This window comes from Acomys minous, assembly GCF_964271855.1.
Source record: "Acomys minous genome assembly, chromosome: 15".
NCBI classification, from domain to species: Eukaryota; Metazoa; Chordata; class Mammalia; order Rodentia; family Muridae; genus Acomys; species Acomys minous.
In genome coordinates this window covers 45,043,139-45,068,173 of record NC_140497.1, presented here as the reverse complement: position 1 = coordinate 45,068,173, position 25,035 = coordinate 45,043,139, and the positions used below count along the sequence as shown (strand labels likewise).

The following is a 25,035-nucleotide window of genomic DNA, read 5'->3' as shown; positions in this document are numbered from 1 at the left end:
CCATTCCTTAAGCAAGGGAACCTGGATAATACAATAGTGGAAAATGGTAGCTGAGCACTGCAATACATCAGTCCATTATTCTGTGCTCTTGACTGTGGATATGGCTAGATATAATTGCCAGCCCAGCAAACCTTTCTCCCCTTAACTTGCTTTTGTCAAGACATTACATCACAGCAACAGTAGAGTAAGCTAAGATACCATGAGTCTAAACAAAGTGTACCATTTGGAATTAGTTTTCTCCTATATACCCCTTTTATCATTGCCACTGGTAATTTCCTAGATTATTCCAGAAGTGCACAAATCATTACTAAAATATGTGCTCTAAAGTAAATTTAACATCTGACTCCATGCCTATTTATTATAAAAAGTACAAGCCTGTAATATTTAAACATTATATTAGAAACATTCTGTTATAAATTTCCCATATGTTATTTGTATATAAATATATGTACATATGCAAAACATACATAAATTAATTTCATCTATGTTGATGTAATTAAACATTTTTTACAATCTGGCTGTCACTCCAGTTCCAGACTTCAGACAAGATAATTGATACTGTATAGTTGAGGTGCTACTGGGATTTATTCAACAAATGTGAAAATTATGTATGCATCAAACTATTAAAACTAAAGAACAGTAATTTCTTTCCTAATACTTCAAGTAGAAGTAAAAGGAAATGAGTTCGTCAAATTTTGAAGCCACTAAATATGGTAGCTTTGAATATTAAAATTCATGGGTTTTGTATTTATATTACCTTTTTATTAATTTATTTAGATTATATCTCAATTGCTATCCCCTCACTTATTTCCTCCCATTCCTCCCTCCCTCCCTCTTTCATCCTATTCCCCTCTCCTAGGTCTGTGACAGAAGGGAACCTCCTCCCCCAAGATGTGGTCACAGCCTATCAAGTCTCATCCTGGTAGCCTGCTTATCCTTTCTCTGAGTGCCACCAGAACTCCCCTACCAAGGGGAAGTGGTCAAATACGGGGCACCAGAGTTCATGTCAGAGTCAGTATGACTTCTGTAAATACACGTTTTGGAGATTTTAGTAATTAGCCTCACAATGAATTTATATTTGGAGGGAGATATCTGGTGATCTAGTGTTATGTTTTGTTTTGACTTTTTAAAGTCCAAAATGTTTTGTTACTGTAAACGCTACTGAATTGTGTTCCTGTGGTGTGTCTAAGGTACTTGGAGACACTGTAACAATACTAAGTCTTGCTTCTAAATTTGATAGGTTGTCCAAGAGCTGCTTTGGGACTTGAGCTAATTTGCTGCCTTACTGAGACAAAACGCTTCTAGCCTTTTCTATTCTTTCCACGAATTCTCAGGGATTCATTTGAGTCCTTGTATATCCCTTAGGTACTCTTCACCCTGAGCTTTTCAGGTGTTTCAGTAACAAAGTAAGGGCCATTGGTTTATAAACACGTATCAACATGATTTGTTGGTTTCTGTAACTTCCAGTCTTAACTTCTGCTGTCAAAATGACACCAATGGAGTCATCTGGTTAGAGTGATCCTCACAATTGTCTCAAACAATTGTGCTGTGGCCATTGGGTGAGGTATTTTCCTCTTTGCTTTTGTTTGTTAATAATTAATTTTGCTTGTTTTTGTAAAAATAGATTCTTTTCTCATGACATATACCTGCTTACAGTTTCCCCACTATGCCTTCCAGTTCCTCCCATTGTCACTTGGTATCCAGATCCATTTTCTTTCTGTATCTCATTACAAAAGAACAGGCTTCAAAAAGATAACCTCAAAACATAACCGAGTAAAATACAGTAAGGTAAAACAAAACCCATCACCTTGAATAGGACAAGGCAAACTAACAGAAGAAAAAGACCTCAAAAAAAAAAAAAAAAAAAAAAAGAAAAAAGAAAAAAAAAAAAAGAAAAAAAAAGCACATGAACCAGAAACCAACTTCTTCATATACTCAGGAGTACCATAAAAACAATCAACTCCTTATTTGTTTGTTTGTTTTGTTTATTTTTAGAGTTAGAAACAGATCTTTATTTTAAGCTCTGATCTACCAGGTTAGCGTTTTCCACCAACTTGGGGAGCAGAGACTTTCACAGGTTTCGAGATCTTTTGTTTAAGTGAAGCCTTTGTGGGAGCCTTGGCAGCACCCACTGCTGTCTTCTTTGATGCCTTAGCAGCCCTCCTAGCCTGCTCTCGCTGAGCTTTCCTGACTTTGGGTTTCTGGTTCCTCTTGGCCATGATACCAAAAAGAGAAGCACCAGTAATAGCCCACAGGAATTTGACTGCATGTCAGCGGGTTCTTTTCTTTTGAGTTTCTTCAGGATGTCCCGTCTTGTGTTTTCTTCTGTAAAGGACAGTCCAGTTTATCTGCCGAGGATTCCTTTTGGAAAGCAGTGCGTACTCGCATTTTGCTTTAAGAAACTGGAAAACCGGCAAAGACCTTGTAGCTGCTGAAACTGCACAGCCGGACCTTCACGGTGACAGCTGTTGCCGGCTGGAGGGAAGATGGCGAAAAGATTAAACTCATTTTTTTTTTAAATTGCCAGATGGACTTGCCCAGTGAGGGCAATGCTATCTCTGTGCAAGTTGGTCTGAACTGTGTAAAAAAAAAAAAAAGGTGGCTAAACAAGCCAAAGTACTAAGCCAGTAAGGAGTGTTCCTCTGTTGATTTCTTCAAACTCTTGTCTTGAGCTTACTCTTTGAATTCCTTTAATTATAAAATAAAACCTGCAAGTTAGTAATACACCTTTTGTATCTCCAAGTTGCTTTTTTTTATCTCAATGTTTATCATATCAGCAGAAAAATGGGGGGAAAAAAACACTGACATCTCATAAATACTGTCAGCACGCCTCTGAACTTCAGAGCTTTACCCTGCAGACCCTAGCCAATTTTAGTCTTCCAAGATACTTGTGACCATTTCTCATTTATTTTTGATGCGTAGTTTTTATGTATTCATTGTACAAATGATTCACTCTCTCATATCTCAACCTTCTATGCTATTCTCTCTTTTTCTTTCTTTGTAAATCAGTTGGTTCAACCTATAATCCCCCTAACTGTATCATTACCTGGAATCCTTGGGTGTAAAGTAAGGAAGGAGAACTATATTTATGTGTAAAGGGTTATTGTCTTTTTCTCATTGGTATCCCAGGTCTTGAACTATTTCATATTTAAATGCTGGCTTGGTGGCTGAGGGTATGGCTCAATGAATAAGAATGCTTGCTGCGTATACATGATGACCTGAGTTCAGACTTGTCCCATATGTGAAAAGTGGCATGGCCTCCAGCTCCTTCTCAGAGACATGAGGTGTAGCGCGGTTGAGCAGGATGTAAGATATCCTCCTTTAGTGTCTGCATGATCACACACACACACAGCTGCACCTCACGGACATACGTGGGGATACACCTACACACATAAACCCTGTAGACATGCGCCAAAATATTTCACTTGGTACAAATTAAAAATCCATTATCATCTTTGTAAATGTACTTATTTAAAATATAAGTGATAATTTTGCTTAATAAAAATATCAGATAAAAAAGGAAAAAGTAGATGTACATTAAAATATATAAAACTAAAAAGGGGAAGTATATGTATATTAAAATGTACAAAGTTTTTACAGTGGGTACATTTCCCATCATTTTGGTAATTGTAGTGTAATGTTAATATCAAGTATCACTTAAGATTCAGGTTACAAAAGCATGGCAGCCAGCTCCTGGAACATTCAAGAAAACTAACCTTGTTGATAAAGGAAAGTACCTCAGGACATGCTCTTGAAAGAAAATGTGAAATCCTGGATCCTTTCCTTAGTATCTTCTTGCATCTGAGTTACCATTAAGTATTTTTGCCATTCTGCAATCAGAACATGATGTACTACCTAGGCTCAAAAGCAATACAGACAACATAATTTACTTTGCTGTTCCAGGCCTAAAAGCAAGAGAGCCATCCAACCAGGCACTTAAGCCCCTGAAAATGAGTGCCAAAATAGACTCCTGTTTTTGAGCTGGCTATAGTCGATCGTTTCGCACAGTGAAATGAAAGTACCACAGAACTTGAGTTCATATATTAGACCGCTGCCTTCCTGTTGTGACCAGCATTTCCTAAACATATTACTGAATGCTTTATTTGCAAACATATTCAAGGGTGATAGAATGTCTGTGTTGATTGTTTATTATCACGTTGACACAAACCTAGGTAATATGTGGGAAGAAGCTATTTAAATGAGAAAAATGCCTTCATTGGCTCACCAGGAGGGAAGGAAGTCTGTGGGGGTATTTTCTTGATTAATAATTAATTTGGGATGCCACTGAGGGGTGTGCCTTTCAATGAAAGATAAAAAAACAAAACAAAAAATAGAAACAAGCCAATAAACAGTGTTTCTCCATGGCCTCTGCTTGAATTTCTTCCTCTGGGTCGGTGCCCAAGTTCTTGCCATGACTTCTTTTCAGAAAGGACTGGAAACTATAAACTGAAATAAACTCTTTTCTCCACAACTTACTCTTGGCACAACAATAGAAATCTAACTAATACAGTATGTGGTTTCTTTTCTCAGTTTATATTTTTTCTTCAATAAAATATTTGCCACTCATTCCTTAAAATATGATAGAATTTATATAAATTAATTAACATAAAATTAATATAAAATGCCTTAAAAGGACAATGATTCTCAAAAGAGAAGGAGGTCTCTTTATGCTCTCTTTATGTAAAGAACAATGTAACAAGCAACTTCATTTTCTATTACTACTTTGAAAGGCAAAAGGAAAAACTGGTAATGATTATTGCAGTAATATGCCAAAAGTTTTGATCATATTCCTACTAAACAATTTGATTGTCCATAAGTATGTTTGAGTGTCAGACATCAGTGATCTGTGAGCAGCTATGACCAATAAGCTGCAAGTAGAAAACAACATGTCATTTTAATGGCAAACTAACAACTGGCTTGAGAATCATCCATGTTTTCGTCTAGGTCTAAATCAATGATGGGCAGTGCTCAGGATGCTACACCGTTTAACATTTTGAAAAGAGCAGACACCTTCTTCCACACAGTGACTTTTAGACAAGTAATAAAAGACAGAAATAGTATCTATTATTTAAAAATGTTTATTTTAAACATTGGAACATGGCAGTGATTTGTAGAATAACATTCTTGAGTAAAACAGTTGGTCATCAGTAGAAACCTTAAAGCCATACTCTGGATAAACTAAAATATAAACTTTATTTCCCAAGGCTGCAATCTCAGAGTTTAAATTTGTAGGAGAGGAGTTTCAACTTTGTTATGAAAACTAAATACAAATGAGCGGCCAAAGTATCAAGAAAAGTAGTTAAGTGATGGGGAAATGTCCAGGAAGATTTCATGAACTCAGGGCTCATGATCATCTTGGGCGATATGAGCCACAATGAGAGACCATATTCCAAGATTCACCAGAAAGTGGAAGTGAGTATTTAAACATAAACACATACATGTGGGAGAGTGTGTGCATGGTGTAACATGTGGGATGTGAGCTCACATATATTTTGGGGTGCTTGTACCTGTAGGGGCTCATGTAGAGGTCAGAGGAGGAGAGCCTATGTTCCTCTCAATCACTTTCTGCCTGCTAGGTTCCTTTGAGAAAGGCAACCTCCTGCCATCCTCAGCATTTTCCATGGTGCTGAGTATCTGAACTAGGATCCTCAAGATTGTTCCACAAGCCCTCTTACCCAGTATGTAGCTATTTCATGTTCTTATAATTTTGCTTTTATGCCTCCCAATTGTAAACTATTCCTTTGAAAGAAAACGATAAGAAAGCAAAATAGTATAATATGAATGGAAGGATAGTTAAATATATTTTAAAGTAAGCAATCATGTTACTTTAATTATTCTTTTTAAAATCTCACTTTTGCAAAGCCAATAGAAAGCTATCAAAATTATTTTTGCATTTTGTTTTAGGAAAACATAAGAGTGAGAAATTTACCATTGATGTTTATTTGCACTGCTGTGAAAGGCTTAGCAGAATGTTTGCAGACTAATTTGAAGTTTTGCCAGCGTTTTGCATGTCTTCAACACTTGCTGTATTTCTCAACTAAATTTTAAGGAATACACACTATTTTTCCCTTTTGGGGACATCTAAAATTTTTAACTAAACATTTTATCCAATTATGCAAAGTGTTGTTCAAAAAAGAGATAGCCTCATCCCTAAAACACTCCTAACCCTTCATTTCATTTTGAAAACAATATATTAAAATAAAATAAAGTATATGAAGACATTTAACCCACATTTCTGCAAATATATCCCAACAAATGCTTCCAGTTTTGCTGATTTTCTTGTGTTAATAAACCTGCTAAATATTTGTGCACATAAATTAAATTTGTTTTACTTACCTTATTTTTTAATTTTTAAATAATTAATTTATATATTCCCTTTTCATCTTGGTCATGTCTCCATCCCTCCTGACCTCCCAGTCTCACCTTCCCTCCTTCTCCTTTATCTGCCCTATCCTATTCCTCAGAAAAGGGGAGCCCCCTTCCCATACACCCCAGCTCATCAACCCTCATTAGAACTGAGCTTGTATTGTTTCCCTGTGGCCTACTCAAGGTAGTCCTGCCAGGCAGAAGTGACTGAAAAGCTGGCAAGACAGTCCATTTGAGAGACAGTCCCCACTCCCCTTACTAGAAGACTCACATGAAGCCTGAACTGCCTATCAGCTACATCTATATAGTGGACCTAGGTCCAGTCCGTTCATGGTTCCTGATTGGTACTTCAGTCTCAGCAGGCCACTCTGGGTCCAGGATTAGTTTGCTCTGTTCATCTTCTTGTGAAGCTTCTATTACCTCCAGGTCCTTTCCCTCTTCCATCCACTTTTCCACAAGACTTCCTACATATCACCTAATGTTTGGCTGTGAGTCTCAGCATCTCCTTTGAGGCACTGCTGGGTGGTGTCTCTCAGAGGACAGCTCGGCTGGTGCCTATCTGCAAGCATAACGGAATATCATTAATAGTGCCATGGGTTGGTTTTCACCCATGGGGAGGGTCTTGGGTTGGGCCAAGCATTGGTTGGACCTTCCCTCAATCCCTGCTCTATCTGCTCTATCTTTATCCCTGCACATCTTGTAGGCAGAATGAATTTTGAATCGTAGGTTTTTGTGAGTTCATTGGTCTTCCCTCCTTCTACTAGAAGACATGTCTAGTTGGAGTGTCCTCTTCAGTCTCTATGGCTCCTACATCTAGCATCCTCTGCTAGATTCCCTCTGATATCCTCATAGGAACCTACATTCACTTAGGTCTCCAGCTTGTCACAGAGATTCCCCTGCCCACAGTTTCTCTTTCCTCTACAGGATTTCTGTCCTCCAGGTCCCTGCTCTCTCCAGGTCTTATCTCCACCCTCACATCTCTCTGTGCTCCCTCTGTCACCTTGTTGCTTCTCTTCAACTACTACTTCTATTCATTCTATTTCCCCTTCTGAGTGAGCTTTAAGCATCCTCTCTTGGATCCTCCTGTTCCTTATCTTCTTTGGGTCCATGCATTGTATGTTTACCCTGTACTAACTGGATAAAATCCACTTATAAGTGAGTAAGTGCCATGTGTGTCTTTCTGGGTCTAGGTTACCTCATTCAGGCTGATCTTTTCTAGTTCCATCCATTTGCCTACAAGTCACATGTTTTGGTTTGGGTTTTGCTTGTTTTGTTTTTTTTAATAGCTGAGTAGTATTCCATTGTGTAATGTACCACAGTTTCTCAGATTGGGAAAAGATCTTCACCAGGCAGTCCTACATCTGACAAAGGGATAATATCCAAAATATATAAGGAACTCAAAACATTAAATAACCCAATTAAAATAGGGTTCGGAGCAAAACAGAGAATTCTTAACCGAGGAATTTCAAATGGCAGAGAATCACATAAAGAAATGCTCAACATCCTTAGTCATCAGGGAAATACAATCAAAACAGTCCTGAGATTCTATCTTCCAGCTGTCAGAATAGCTAAGATAAAAAAAACTCAAGTGACATCACACGCTATAAAAGGTGTGTAGAGAAAGTGAAAAACTCCTCCATTGCTGGTGGGAGTACAAACTTGTACAACCACTTTGGAAATCAATCTAGCTCTTTCTCAGAAAACTGGGAATAGCTCTACGTGATGACACAGCTAAACCGCTCCTGAGCATAGATCTGAAAGATGCTCCACCATACAAGGGACATTTGCTCAATTATGCTCAAAGCAGCTTTATTCATAATAGCCAGAATCTGAAAACCACCTAGGAGTCCCTCAACTGAAGAATGGATACTTAGCTTTATTTTAATAGCTTATTATTTAAAAATTTTAATGTATTTGGGGAATGAGCTCAGAGACTTGTGTAAAGGAAGCTTGTGCTCTCCTACTGACCTGTGACCCTACTCTTTTTTACCTAGCTCTTAAACACCATGTCATCATTACACATTGTCTTCTTGTTTGCCAACCTTTCATTCTCATCTTAATATGACATGAACCCATAAACACACAGATCCAGATCCTCATTAAAGCTAGAAATGCCACCATAGCTCTAACAAAGCTGAGGATGGTCATCTGCACCACAACATCTCAAACCAAATATCCTTACTCAGTAGTGAATTCAATCTTCTGACAACCAACTTACGTGATAAAGTGACTAAATAACTGAACGCAGTTCTATGAAATTAAATACTGATACAAGTAGGATGGTTCTCTATAGAGTAAAAAAAAAATTAGATTCACAGCAGCATTCCTTTTTGCCAAAACTATTACAATCCATAATCGTGTGTCTAGTCTCTGCTGTCTTTGAAGCATCTTCTATCCTGCAGCTAGAGAAATATGTAAACATGGTCCTGTCTTCATCGTGGTTAATGATATTTGAAGTACTTCACATTGACTAGAGGGTAATGTCCAAATTCCTTAGAATCTCTTTCAAGATGTTATAGGATCTGTTTTCAACTTACACACACATCTATTAAGGTTTCCCTAATCCTTTCAGACAAACTTAGTCACACTTCCTTCAGGCTCTCATTGCCTGTGCACTACTTATTATGTCACTTGTCTCATCGGAGTCCAGTTATCTTTTTTGTCTGTCTACTGGTCTGTGAACCCTTAAGGGGAAAGACAGTAATTTATTCTTTTTTTTTCCCCTTCTATCCAGAGTCTTCCACTTGCCTTTACTGTGTCCCTGTCTCTCTCTGTATTCTCTATCTCATCCTGTAGAGGGTATGACATATAAGAGGAAAACAATTAAAATAGTAAACATGTCTGCAATAATAAACACACTGTTAACAAAGCCTTACCTGTACTGTCCTAAGTGCTTTGTATATATTATCTAATTTAATTCATCATAACACATTATGAAAATAGGGAGTTTTTATGGATGCTGTTGATCTTGGTTAGAATTTTTTTTTGCTGTGATAAATAAAACATGATGACACAAAACAACTTAGGAAGAAAGAGCTTATTGCATTTCACTACATTCAGTGCACTCTCCCCTGCTGAGGAGGGCAGAGCAGGAACACAAACACAGCAGGATCCTGGAGGCAGGAGCTGATCCCGAGGACATGTGGAGGTGCTGATTTCTGGATTGCTGTTCATGACTTGCTCATACTGCTTTCTTATAGCATCTAGCACCACTAGCCCAGGGGTCAATTAAGAGTCTCTTCTTCTAAGTGCTCTACTTTGTGTCACGTTGACATTAAATGAGCCAGCACAGAAACATAACTATTCAAACAGAATTTTTCCTTTCTCATTTATCCCCAATAAAGCCCCACAAACTTTAACATTTCAAACTCCTTTAAAGTTCAGTCCCTTTTGGATAGCTACAGTCTCTTTAAAGACCAAGTCTCTCTAAATAGCTAAAGTCTTTTTCTATCTGACATGCCATAACTGTGGGATCCTATTTAAAAAAAAAAAAAACAACCAAAATCAGCTAAATAGCCAGGGCAGTTATAATCCAAGCAAAGCAAAGTCAAAGTTCACCAACACAAACATTCTATGCTTACTATCTGGGACCCACTCTCTCTTCTCTGAGCTCTCAATGGTGGATCTGCTCTTGGCAGCACACAGACCTGCTCTCCATGGCTCCTACTGTCCTTGCAGTCATCTATCTCACTGTGTGATTTCTCCACAATGCTGGTGTCTCACACTTTAAACTGGGCTGTACTGTCATCAACAGCCTCTCTTGGGCTCTCTTACTGATCCCTGCTCCTACAATTTGATGCCAAGCCTATACTTGTCTCCACAACCACTTCACTGGCATACCTTCTGCCTCAACTGAGTGTGCGCTCTCACCAGTGGCCTCTTTGCAGGGAATCCAGCCCTGCCTCTCAGAGGCAAGCCGCAGCTCCTCTCCCTGGCTACTTAAATTCTTCATGGGCAGTATCACTTGTGTGACTCATACAGATGACCAAGCTCTGCTTCCCGTATGAGATGCATCCTTGGCCCACCCTGGGCTGCACTGTGTGTGTGACGACCCTGAGTGGTCTCTTTTCAATCACCATTGGTATTTTCTTTTAATTGTTTCTTTTATTTTTGAGACTGATCTATAATTAAATTATTTCCCTCTGCCATTTCCTCCTTCCAGATGGCCTCTTTTTAACTTAGTCATCATTACACACACACACACACACACACACACACACACACACACACACATGTAGGTGTATATATTCCTAAATACATCAGAACCTGCTCAGTCTGTATGTTACTTGTATTTATGTTTTCTTAGTCACCACTAATTTCTCTTCTCCAGTTAACCAGCATCATTGCCCCAGTAAATCAAAGCTTTCACTTCAGTGGTGCTGGTCCCTCCTTTATAAGATGCTGACCAAAGCCAAGTATTATTAACTCAAAATATTAAATAAATGTCCCCATTGGTCTTTGCTTCCCTCTGAGACCTCACAAGTTGTAGATACATCAACTATATGCTGTCAGGATTATCTTCCTAGTTCCCACAACAATTCACTAAGCTCCAACATTCAACAGTTTTTCTGGTCCACCATTCCAAATGCTACTACATTCTCTACCCATGCCCGCAATATGGTCAGGCCAGTCACAGCAATACCCTTAAGCTAGTACCATATTTTATCTTTGGTAGGTTTCTATTGCTGTGATAAAATATCGTGAGTGTAAACTACTTGGGGAGGAATGTGTTTATTTCAACTTACAACTCTTTGGTCATTCTCCAAAGCTAAGGGAAATTACAGGAGGCACCTGGAGGCAGGAGCTGATGCAAAGGTCATGGAGGAGTGTTGCTTGCTGAGGCAGCACTCATAACTTGTTCAGATCACATACTTAGAGAAGGCAATAGTTATATTTTATAGGTACAGACTGATCAAAGCATGAGTTTAGAAAAGAACTGAAAGGGAACCAGGTATTTCATCCCATTCTTATTATCACAACACCAAAAGAGACAGAGAGAAGGAGACCAGGAGCCAATGACATCTTTGACTACAAAATAGGTTTCAAGTCAACTGAGAAGAGAGACAGAGATAGAGACAGACACATACAGATAGAGACAAGAGACAGAAGCAGAGACACAGAGAGGGAGACTGAGACAGAAATAGTCAGAAAATATATTAATATTATAAAAAAAACTCCTAACTCCCAAAACCCCATCACTTAAAGGCTGAATACCAACTTGGGATAAAGAGTGGATTTCAGACTTTTTAAACTACAGTGTGAACTTTGTTTCAAAATAGTCAAACAAAATATAAAGCAAAAAGGTGAACTAGGTCGTGAAATGCCTCTATGGTCACTTTTCAAATTTATTTTAATGGTTTAATATGTAAACAAGTCTGAAATTTCTCAAGCCCAATACAACAACAAAATACATGTTGTTTAATATTTTTGGTCATTTTGTAATTAATGACTACCTCTCCTAAATGCAATATAGTTTGTCTAAGATTAAGATTAAATTCATTGGAAAAGAAAAAAAAATAACTGCAATGGTTTCAGAACCACTATGAGTTACCTCCCCCATTAGAAAGTTTCTAAATCTCTGACTTTCATTCTTCATTAGTTAATTTATGTTCCAGAGGTTATCCAGAGGGAGAATATCTTGTCTCTGAAATGAGTGTATGTGCTTGGTCCATTATTGATCTTAACATGAGAGCACTTGGCTTATAATGAAAGAGTAAGTGCAAAGGATTTGTTTCAGGTATACCAGCATCATCGAAGATGCTCCAACAACAGGTACTACCATAGTTTTATTTTCCACAGGTGCTTGAATTTGAACTTAAGGTCTCAGACATACTATGCAAGCAGTCTGCTGCATCACATTCCTAGACCCTACAAAAATAGAGCCTTATCTTAAACTATAGACATACTTTGGGAGATGTGTGTTTGTGGATAAACTGATTAAATGGATGCCTGATAGATTAAGAAAGATAAAGATAGATGAATAAGATAGTTGTGTAGTAGATGAATATTGTTCTCTGATTACGTGATATTTTGATACCTCCACTGTCCAAGCAGAACTTGCTCGCTCTAGCCTCAATCAGAAGATGCTTATGTGGGACTGAAACCTCATCCCTACATCATTCTCTAGATCAGCGGTTCTAAACTTTCTGATTCTGTGACAATTAAATACAGCTCCTCATATGGTGGTGACCCCCTACCATAGAATTATTTAATTGCTACATCATAACTCTAGTTTTGGTACTGTTATTAATCATGGTATGAATGTAAATATAAGATATTCTAGATAGCTAATATGAGAGATCCAAAGGGGCCATGGCCCACAGGTAGAGAAGCACTGTGCTAACCCATTAAATCAGTAATTATGTTCAAAAGACATGAAAGTACCCTTGCTTGCATCTCACAATTATCATGTCATTTCTATTGCAAAACATACCTTGAACCTGCCTTGTAGAGGCCACCTACAACTTTGAATTGTACTGGTTACTTTTCTTTGCCAGATAAGCAGAAATTAACAGGGTATGTCAGGTGAATAATTGCTTCCCTCAGATTGGCATTTGGCATGTATGTGCTAAATTATCTTGATTAGTGACCAACATGGACTGGCTCATCTCACTGTGGACAGTGTCACTACTGGGCAGGAGGGTGGTTCTGGCTTGTATCAAACCTTCAGTAAATCACTGAATGAATAAATAGAAAGGAATCACTGATTTTAATGTGTGCTAATAATTTGAATTTATACAGATAGAGATGATTGGAAGCATTTTTTGTTTTTTGTTTTTTGTTTTTTCGAGACAGGGTTTCTCTGTGTAGCCTTGGCCATCCTGGACTCACTTTGTAGACCAGGCTGGCCTTGAACTCACAGCGATCCGCCTGCCTCTGCCTCCCGAGTGCTGGGATTAAAGGCGTGCGCCACCACGCCCAGCTGATTGGAAGCATTTTTAAGAGAGAAAGCTCATACCACTTTAAGTTAGTCTTACATCGTTATCTGTCTGCTTTGTGTTTTTCTTGGACCTTGCTAGGCTCTGGGATTTCATTTTTGGCATCACTGGCCTGATGTTTAAAGAATATGATCACAGTCTTTTCTTAATTAATAAGAAGTTGCTATAAACAAAATGTTGTCTTAATATTTGAAAAATCCTTCGTCTTCTTTGAACTATTATTTGCAGTACAAGAACACTATATATTGTGTGAATTTGGGTCACTTACCCTGTGTACTGATGTATGGATGTACAGAAGGACAATTATCTTGGGCTACTGGCTTTACTCAGAAGTCATAACTATGACGTGTGCAGAACCACACTCACTCTTCTTTCCACATCCAATCATTTCAAGCAGCCATCTGCTTCACTTGGTTACATTAGAAGTTGTTGACAGATATTCTTTTCAAAATTGCAATGTTCATATCAGGCTATAATTTACATGGTTTTCCCAGTTTTTCCGTTATTTTACAAACATCAATATATACTTGAAAGGTAAACAATTTTGAACATCATAAACTTTATACTTAGTAGTTTATATATGAATACAAGGTAAAATCTTTATTTATCATATTGTATTGAAATAAAAAATTTACATGGGAATTTCTTTTCAAAGTTTCCATGAGAAATGTAACATTGTCTTTATTGGGATATTAAATCTCTATGGTTTCTATGAAATAAATGCTCTTTTACAATTAAATTCTCACATAAAGTATAGAATTTCTTCTCACAATATACCATAAGTATCATCAAGCTAATGAAACAGTATAATCAAAACTAAATAGTGAAAGAGAACTATTAAGAAGTTAAATTGCAGGACTCTCCATGAACCCTATTTAAACCTTAATCACATCTTTTTGGAAAATTGTTTGAATTAGTTGTGATTTTATATTTATTTTCATTAAATAAAAGTATGGTGGATTGCTGAGATAGCTCAGTGGGTAAAGTCCTTATTACGAAAGCGTGTAGACAGACCTGGGTTCATAACCCAAATACCCACATAAGTAGCTTGACACAGTAGCACTTTCTAGTGGCTTCTCTATTCTGGGATAATAGAAAAGGATGGATCAGGGATGCACTGGCCAGCCACTCTAGTTGGAATGGGCCATATTCCACCTTCAGTAAAAGACCCAATCTCAACAAAGTACAAAATGGGAAGTAATGGAAGAGGACATATTTGTATCAACCCTGGGCTCCTACATGTACTTACAAAGGCAAGCACACCACACACCCTGATACACACATGCACATAGATGCACACCATAGAGTCACATGTGCACACAATATGTACTCACAAATGGATAAGACTTATTTTTTAATTTATTTATTTTTAATTAATTTATTCTTGTTACATTTCAATGGTTATCCCATCCCTTGGATCCTTACATTCTTCCCTCCCTCCCATTTTCCCCTTATTCCCCTCCCCTATGACTGTTCCTGATAAGATTTATTAATCTCATCTGAATCACAATATTTTAACACCTTGAAATATGTGAGCCACCCAGATACAAAATATTTATATAAAGTGAGAACAAGAGTGATCAAATAAAGATTCGTGAGGGAGAAGAGTTCCTGTTCTAATTCGCAACCCTTGGTGGGAAAATATTAGGCAAATCCATGATTTGCATATAGCATAATGATTATATTGCATTGTGATCTGTATTACAGTTTTACATTGAACATCTCTTTCTTCCTCTATTTTCTCCAGTTGTAAGCACAAGATGTATCTTGAAAAGCTGCCAAATACCAGCATCATTATCCCATTTCACAATGAAGGCTGGACCTCACTCTTGCGGACCATACACAGTATAATTAACCGAACCCCAGAGAGTCTGATAACTGAAATCATTCTGGTTGATGACTTCAGTGATCGAGGTAAGTGGCACTGGGAGCATTGTGTCTGAGAATTGTGAGAGAGATTGTGAGATGGTTCCTTTTTCATCCCATCGGAAAGGTGATGGTGAAAACTGACTTGTGCTGCGATTGCAGAACATGTTGGCAAAATGAACATAACGAAGAGTTACTAGCATGGGAGATGTTCTGGTAAAAAGAAATGTACATTTCATTCTATTGGAAATCAAACAATACTTGAGAAAATGTCCCTAGCTCTACATCCAGGCTTGATAAACATGGAAACTATGTTACTATATGTATGTGTCATAAACATGGAAACTATGTCACTATATGTATGTATCAATCCAGAGATATCCATGTAAGTCTACAGAATGTGTTTCTTCCTCTGAACCATAGTGTGCCTTCTTTGGTAGTCTGATAACATTCTTCAGGGTGTGGTTGTGTGACTTAACCAATATTACAAGGGACAAGAGACATGCATATATATTTTTACTCATGGTTTCAGTTGTTTTGTCCTGTCTGAGCACCACAGAAACAATTTGATACAGCAACGTAAAAGAAAACCTGAGATAATATTAATGGTTCCCATCCTGGCAAAGCATAATTTGCTAATACGGAAGGGGTGAAATAAGAAAACCTTTGTTGGTCTAAATAAGGAACTATGTTGAAGAGATAGGAAAGCCACTTTTGATGTGCATAAATAGATGAGGAGGAGCTTTGAAGATATTCATATATCTGTGAGTATAAATTTCCATGCCACAGTTTACCACACGGACATGCTTTATTTAACATGACACCACAGGAAAGGGTGACAACAGATTGTTTGTGTTGATATTATTATTTCATTACAGAAGTAAACCCATCTTGAAGTCATAAGGCTGCAGTGTCATTTTGGAAAGTGTATCTGCAGCAAAGCATCATAAATTTTCACAGTATTTAGAAGTTATATAAAAGATGCTTAGCGTGCTGATACTTGAGGAGGGTTGAATTGAATTGCTGACAAAGATCAGTATGTTGTGGACTTTGTATGTCAAAGTAAATGAAGTCAACTTTATTCTTGTCTGGGGAAGTGGCCACCTTGGTCATTTTTGTTTAACTTTAGAGGCTTCTCCCTTCTGTTGCCAAGGGCCTGTTTATACTCTATACTACCATAGAATAAAATTATATACAAAACTGCAATCGTCAGTTATTGTTCAGAATTAAATAGCATACTATTTTATTGGAATTAATGTTACATATTTCAAAGTAGCCACATTTATCTCATATAAACACAAATACTTATGTAAAACTAAATCTTTGTTTCTAAAAGTTAAAAGCCACAATAAACTCCAAGATTGCAGATCACCAGGTGAATGGTCTTTAGGGTTGGCTGGTGACGGACAATATTAAGCAGCATATGTGTGGGTAATTTTCTGCATAATTAACTTTGTTGTGGTAAACTATTTATTATGGCAGAATGCTTATGAAGTGGTACTACTATAGGAAATTTGTGACAGTAAAATAATGTGGCTTTTGAGCATTGTTTGAGGACTATATTCAGATACATTTTAACTGAAATTCTACAAAGGAAGAGAATCAATGGTATCTATGTTTTTCTACCTTCAAATTACTTTTCTGTTTGGTGCAGTAGCTACTCTGCCACACCCATGTGTCTACTCCTACTGTGACTATTACACATATGTCAAGCAACAGAAACAGGGCCAGTTAGGACAGCAATGGCAGTTTTCTCTTTATTATTGGACTCTTTTAAAAGAAAAAAATGATCATTTTAATGTCTATGCAAAGCTTTCAGCTAAGCATTATTTATTTTATTTTTAGGCTGTTATTTTGATTACGTACCTTCCCCTTCCCTTAACTCCCCACCCCACTTTATGTTCTCTCTCCTCTCCTCTTCTCTTCATTTCTCAAAACCAACAGAGCAGCAATGAAGCAAAATGTGAAAATATAAAACAAGCAAGCAAGCAAGCAAACCTAATAAAACAAACAAACAAACAACAACAACAACAACAACAAAAACCAAACCCCCACACAAGACAAAAAGTACACATAAAAACAAGGAGTCAGAAGGCTTGGATAGCTCTATTGATAAGGCTTCAGACCCTGAATTTGGAAAAAAAACAAGGACTCTGCCTTATTTTTGTCAAGTACTTCGGGGCAAGGAGTCTGATCTAGGCTCAGGCTGAGGCACACAATAGCTCTCCACTGGAGAAAATCCAGCTGTAAGCCATGTTTTGCAATGAAATGAGAAGCTAAATGTTGAAAGAAATAAGTGATACAAATGTCCTTATAATCCTCTGAAACTACATGAAACAAAAAGATACCTTTTCCATGTTTTTGTTTGGGATTATACCTGTTTTGATAATTTTAGTCAGTATATTATAATCCTATACTCGATATTAGAACCCTACTACCTAGTTCTAACTACATGACTCTGAGTGCAGTTAGCTAACGTTTTGGAGCTGCCACCTTCTTATCAAAGGGAGAGAATGGTGTGTCTCCTCGTGTGTAAGTCATGATGAAGATGTGTTCTGCATGGTCCAAGGACCAGCTGAAGTACAGAATAAACAGCGGAGTCATTGACCTCGTCCGTTTGTTTTTACCACATAATCTCCTGTAACTCTAAAGTGATCTCCATATTTTTTAAACAATGTATTTTTAATTTCATCAAATGTAATCCACAGAGTTTGTATTTATCTGTCTGTCTATCCATTCACCTATCGCCTCGCTATTTCCGGAAACAATTCATCCGGAATCCACGTGATGACAAAAATTGTGCTAAGTCATAAATTCTGGAAACTTTTGTAGTACTGAAACAGAAAGAATCTCCCATACAAGATTATTAATTTCAGAAATTTTAATTAAATAAAATTCCAAGAATTTAATAAAAATGGAGATCATGATTTCTGCCAGTGTTATGCAAGTGGAATTACAGAAGCATTTAACATAATATTTTCCAAAAATGATTTTTACCATGATAATATAAGCAAGATATCCTCAGGCAGATCTCCCTTGCAGCTCCTCCAAGGCAAGAGCTCCTTCTATGTTTCTTTGAATTTGATATATCTATCTAGATATTCCATTAGTGATAAAGTTAATAGAAACACCATAGATGCATATATATATATATTTATATATCCTCATGCATTAGTTTTCTTGGCATAATTTCATAAATTTCAACCTTACATTACTTAAGAATTTTTTTTTACAAAGTCTTTAAAACTCAGATAAGTTAGCTAGGAAATTTTAAAGTCCAGAAAGATGTAGGTAATCTGCTGGTTTCCTTGAGGAAATTATTTCTGAAGTTTTCCACTTTATTGTCAGTAATACATTCCTATCCTGGTTCCTTTCAGTATGCGCCCTCACACCTTGCCACCATACCTCTTCTGGATATTTTGTAATATTCTTCAGCCAAAGGCAATAAAAGTTTGACAAGACTTAATAAAAATTTCCTGCCCTACATTTTGGGTGCTTGATGTCAATAGAATGGGAACACGTGATGAAAAAAACGATGGGCGGCAATATCTTAGCTACGTTAGTAGCACGCATACAGTATCACTTGGATAAACCTATATCTAATACATGTATTACAGTAATTTGGCAAATACTGTTATAAAGAAAACACTAAAATTTCTTGTAGTTATGAATAATTCTGTTTTATTACTGTGTGGCAGTCTCAAAAATCTGCCTGAGCAGGCTTGACCTAGTTCTCAAAAGTTATTTTTGCAAGTCAAAATCCCACCCAGGAGTTCTCAGTTTAGGTACTTTTCACAAGGCAAGACTGGTGAAAAATACATTGCTTTAGCCTCAAAAAAATAAGACTATCACCTCTAAAGAATTGAGGTTGAGGCCTGCAGGGAAATTTTCAACAACCCCTGCATTGTTTCCACTATTTAAAGCTCACCTTAGTGTGGTGAGTGACTGTGTGGCTTTCCCCCAACTAAGCTCATAGAAATACATTTAACAACTTAACTTGAGCCCTGTAACAAGGTTTCATGATGACTTTAAAGCAAGACTAATCCTGGGCTTATCTCCAAATTCCAGGCACCCTTAACAGCATCCACATGGAAACTGTTAAAATGTGTGAAATAAGCTGTGGCTTAACCTTGGAGATTGGATGTGTTTGAACCTGACAATTCTGTAAGCTGTGTATGCTTAGATGAACACCAGTCAAAGTTAGGGGTAGTCACAGCACGGTTGCAGATACCTTTCTGTCAGCATGACAGAAGTTTTACTGTATATCTAGTAACACACACAAGCACAGCTACACACACACACACACACACACACACACACACACACACACACACACACACACAATGTTACTTATCGCCCCTGCTTGTTTCAAGTTTCATGTCAACCCAGGTAGATAGTTCACATTTGTGTTTCACAGAGAACTTTTCTTCTCTGTGTTCCAGTTGGGAAGAAAAGCCAGAGACTTCGCCTACCTTCATAAGATGCCCGTTCTAGCAATTTCAGAGAACCCCACCTTACTTTTTCTCAGATACCCTAGCCTGTTGCTGCCAAAAGTGTGCCCTGTGAGCTAGCAGCTTCACCGCCATCTTGAAACTCTTTAGAAGTACAAGATCTCAGGTCTTCCTCACATGGGTCAGAATTTTAATTTCCATCAGAGCACTTTGATATGACTTAAAGTATGAATCACTGTCATAAATCTCAGGTTTGGAACAGAAACCCTAGTGGTAAGAGGGATGACTTAAAGGGTTGTCTTCAGGAAATATGTTTGTGTGTATGGTAATGAGAACAAGATTCTTCCGGCTTGTATTGCTCAGTGCGTACCTTAACATCAGAGTCCTAAGTCTAACATGGGATCATATTGTTTTGTGTCCTGTTAACCCTTACATTTCTCTAACAGGTCCTGACATTTTCACTAATTTATACACCTCTCTCTTACCTTCTCATGGAAGGATTTGAAGTAAATTTAAGCTCAGTGATACTATCCTTCCCCTTGACAAACTTCTTCTGTTTTATAGGAAATATCATTAACATGCTATGTGTCTGTTTTGGTAGAGAATTAGTCAATAATTCTGTGTACCAAACCCAAAAGAGAAATTCATATATATATCCATAGAAAATGCATGCAAAGATACATATATATAATATGTATATATGCAGTTTGTGTGACAACCCCCACTCTCATAAAGTCCTAACCTCACTTCATTGTTTATAAAGCTCTAAAAAAGCAGGAGTATTTTAATGACTTCAAGAATAATGACAGGGTGTCCTAAATTTTAACATCCATTTTACATATTACTCTCAAGTATGCATTAGATTTCTACATTTTCCCAAGTAGATAAATCAGCTGGCACAAGAGTCACAGCTATTCAAAGTTGAGCAATATCATCAATGTCAGAGGACTGTGAAATAGATGAATGCCAACATGTTTCTATTTTATATTATGAAATACTAACATTAAGGTGCATATAAAAATTCTGAGATGACAGTCAACAAAAGTGTTTTAGTGCTGGCATCCATCAGCGACTCCACTAGACCAGGAGACAAACAATTTTTATGGAAAAGTTTGTCTTTGGAGTTGTGCAGACTTGATATTTATATATTAAATATCAAAATATGGCATCAAACTCAATACTAATAAGCAATAAGAACTAAGCAAATACTATAACATTCAACTTTGTTTTTCTGTTTATATATCCTAAATTTCTCACTGTGGAAGTGAAGGAAACTGTTCTGATATATTACGTTTGTGACCATATAACAGTATGGGTAAATATAGGCGGTTCTATAAAATGATTTTTATTTATTTTTTATTTAAATAATTTATACAGATTATAGCCCAATTGTTATACCCTCACTTGTATCTTCCTGTTCCCCCATCTTTCACCCTATTCCCCTCCTCTAGGCCTGTGACAGAAGGGGACCTCCTCTCCTGCCATATGATCACAGCCTATCAGGACTCATCTCGATAGCCAGCTTCCTCTTTCTCTGAGTGCCACCAGGCCTCTCTACCAAGGGGAAGTGGTCAAATATGGGACACCAGAGTTCATGTCAGACTCAGTACCCTCTCCACACAAAGGTGGAGAATGCACTGTCCATTGGCTAGATCTGAATAGGGGTCTAGGTTTCCTGCCTGCATTGTCCTTGGTTAGTACAGTAGTTTGGGCAGGGCCCCCTGGGTCCAAATCCCCCATCCTCCATCGTCTTCTTGTAGGTTTCTAGGACCTTCTGGATCCTTCTATCTCCCCATTCTTCCATACCTCTCTCACCTGGAGTCTCAATAGCAAGTCCCAACACCGGTCCCAACCCCCCACTGAGTGTAGACTCTCAGATGACATCCATGTTGGGCTAGTATCCAATTATAAGTGAGTTTATACCATGTGTATCTTTCTGGGTCTGGGTTAACTCACTCAGGATGATCATTTCTGGTTCCACCCATTTGCCTGCAAATTTCAAGGTTTCCTTGTTTTTTAAAAGCTGAATAGTGTTCCACTGTGTAAATGTACCACAGTTTCTTTATCCATTCTTAGCCTTTTGTTCCCTCTCTTTCTTCTAAACTGCGCATGTGATAACCTGACAGTTTAAAAATTGTTCTGGTAATTACATCCAACTGACCTGTCCCAGAGATATGACTGTACAGCTTTCTCTTTTCTCATGGAAATCTCTCTTAATTCTCGCTATTAGTGCTCACTCTACAGAATAGGATAAAAGTTACTTAGAAGTTGCTATGGTATTCTTCTAAAGCCTTTCACAGGCTTACCTTTACATGACCGACATTGAAAATAGTGATAAGAGGATAGTGTCTATTTCTAAAGAAAATAGTTGTTCTCACTTAACTAAAGCTATTTTCAATTTTTGTTATTTTGGTGTTTATATTAAATTTACAAATATAAATATTGTGGAAAATATGGGATTAAATGAAGTAATACAAATAAGAAGTAAGTAGTCCTACTACTAGCGTACATTTAAAAATATACTTTATTAATTTATTCATATTACATCTCAATTGTTACCCCATCCCTTGTATCCTCCCATTCCTCCCTCTCTCCCATTTTCCTCTTACTCTTCTCCCCTATGACTGTGTGACTGAGGTCCCCTCCTCCTATCATACATTTTTTGAAAATTAAATATTTTACATGGAATTAAAACAGATTCCAGTTAGAATTTATTTTAAACTATCTTATTTTTAAAAGTGAAATACATTAATATATTATTATCTCTCATGAATATGAATTAATATTATTGTTTTATTTTAAATACTAGTTTGGAGTATATTAAATCCCCCAGTTTAAGAGGATATTAATATCTGACATTTCAACATCAAAGACCAGGTATCTGAAAACAAGTTTCTGAACTGAGAGTCCATCAAGGGCTTATGTTTTAAAGCAGGACCTGTAAAGGCACAGAGAGACATTAGATCAATGCTGGATAAGCTGATATGGCTTTGCAGTAGCTTTTCCAGAAGGAAATTCTACTCTGTTGAATTAATATGGCTTTGGAATAGGATGAAATTTTTTTTAGAGCAAAACTGTTTCAGCTCACCAGTGTCACAAAGGCATGACTTCCTCAAGAAAATAAATCGTGCAATTCATTTTATGGCAGATTAAATCCCATTTATTTTCCCTGCAGACTGCTGTTTTGAATAGAATGTCACTTGTGTGAAACCGTTTTGTGAATGTTTAGCTTCAGATCTTGAGCCGGCATAACTTTCTCTGAAGAAATAAAAGGTTATGTTTTATGATAGTTCCTCCTGTCAGCAATCCCTGGCTTGTGAACTTTGATAATACAGTGTTCCATATTTCAAGCTGCTCCTTTGATGTCTAAATAGCCATCTGCACTTAATTTTCAAAAATGCATGAACATAACGCAAAATAAAGCTCACAAAATACAAATATTTCCTTCCTTCTGAAGCACAACACTTAAGTTAGGTAATTAACATTCTCTTGGCATTCAAGATTTGTTGGATAAATGATACATTTTGAACACTTAATTAACCTGTGTTTATGAGATATGCAATTAACAAAATTCTTCTAATAGAATGAGACGCTTTGTGTCAACTGAGTAACAGTTCCATAGGGAAATAATAAAATCATTGAAATGAAGAACTTTCCACTGATATGACATATTTGTAACATTTAATAAATAGTAAACAGATGCAGAAAGTCAAATCCACTTTTTACACGCTGTGGCAATTTTCTTTGCTGAGATCAATAGTAGACTAAATTGAGGTGGATAAAATTCATGCTTCAATTTGTAAGTCTTCATTCCTCAGTAGTGTGTTTTCAGGCATCTAAGTCTGAGAAAGTGGAACATTTATGATAACTATCTTTAGCTTAATAAAATATTACAAACATATCGATACTCTAGATAATTGGATCTACTTCACTTTTGCCTTATCACCACAACAATAATAGAAACTATAATTTTTCTGTGTGTATAAATAAGTGAGGGAATATAGGACATACGATAATAATCATGATTTGCACATGAAATTTCTAGTATCAACACTGGCTTTCCAGGACTGCAGGGGGCCAATCAGAGTGATTCTCTTTAAGAGAATCACCAGCAGTCTGAACAGCTCTCAGAGGAATGAAGTGGGTCATAAAATACAGTTAAATATGTTCCTGTAACTTTACAATATGATATATAATCAAATTGATGAGGCATATGAATGGTTTGAGGCTGGGCCATTGCAGGTCATTGGATTCTGTCCTTATTGTGGATAGAGATTGGCATCCTCTCAAGGCATCTTCACTTTTCCTCTGCACTGAGATGCTGCAAAAGTTCCCAGAAAATGAGAGGTATTTGTGGATAGAGGCCTGGGGTGGCAACAAGGATGAAGGGATGTCCAGCATCTGTTTAAATACACATTTGATATTCACCATTTGCTTTCCAATCTGTTTTATCTTACCTCCTAAGGTCTAGAAGAACACTTCACTGAGGGAATTATTTTTGCTTTAATTTTTTTCATTTGTTCCTAAGTTGGTAGAGGCTGTCTGACTTCACAGTAAGCCTCATTCTGATGTCTTGGCGCTATAAAAACCACTAAGTGTTAGCAACTGAGAAAGGGAAAAGAACGAAACAAGAATGATTACTTTTATACATTGACTAAAATATAGCTGCTGTCTTATAGTTTTTTCTATAGGTGTGTGTGTGTGTGTGTGTGTGTGTGTGTGTGTGTGTGTGTGTGTGTGCAGGTGCCATGTATTCAAAAAGCAAATATTATTATCCAAGTTCAACATACATTTTTGTCATCTATCTATCTATCTGCCTGTCTATCATCTATCTATCTATCTATCGATCGATCGATCTATCCATCAACTTTACAACCTGATTCCAGCTCCCTCCCTCCTGACCTCTTTTTTAAATGGTGGAAAATTTTGAGATAATACAAGTTCTTGTTTTTTAATAATTAGAAAAATAACTAATATGAGTTAGCATGGATATATTAAATTGTAATTAAACATTATCCTTGATAGAAACAGGTATAGCTTCAAAGCTCAGGTTTCCTTAGAGTCAAGACTTTCTTCATAGCATATTTTTCTGAATATTTTATTTCATCAAAAATGACCCCACAGACTCTGTTACAGAGCACAGATTCTTCCAAGGTTGTTTGCATATATGCCCACTAAACATTCCACTGAACATCACTGAGGTGTTACTGGGGAATTACCTCCCCTACCACAGTCTCCAAGCTGTGTCCAAATAATGCCACAACAAGATAATTTTCAGGGCAACTCTAAGCTCCTGGAAGTTTTTCAATGTTTTGCTTTTGCTAACCATAATCCAGTATCTTTTTCTCTTTTCCAAATTCCTGATACAGCAGAATCAAGCTGCACAGATATCCTGGTGACAGGAGAAGTCCTGA

General features: G+C 37.1%; 1 protein-coding gene across 3 annotated transcripts in view; it reads left to right on the top strand.

Annotated features, from left to right (window-relative positions):
• The window catches only part of GALNTL6 (polypeptide N-acetylgalactosaminyltransferase like 6), a 1,047,269-nt gene that overhangs the window by 446,791 nt on the left and 575,443 nt on the right, over positions 1–25,035 (top strand). For all 3 annotated transcript variants that reach the window (XM_084760044.1, XM_084760046.1, XM_084760045.1), the window contains one exon: positions 15,052–15,218. In XM_084760044.1, coding sequence (XP_084616170.1) covers positions 15,052–15,218 — 167 coding nt within the window. The remainder of the gene's footprint in view (positions 1–15,051; positions 15,219–25,035) is intronic.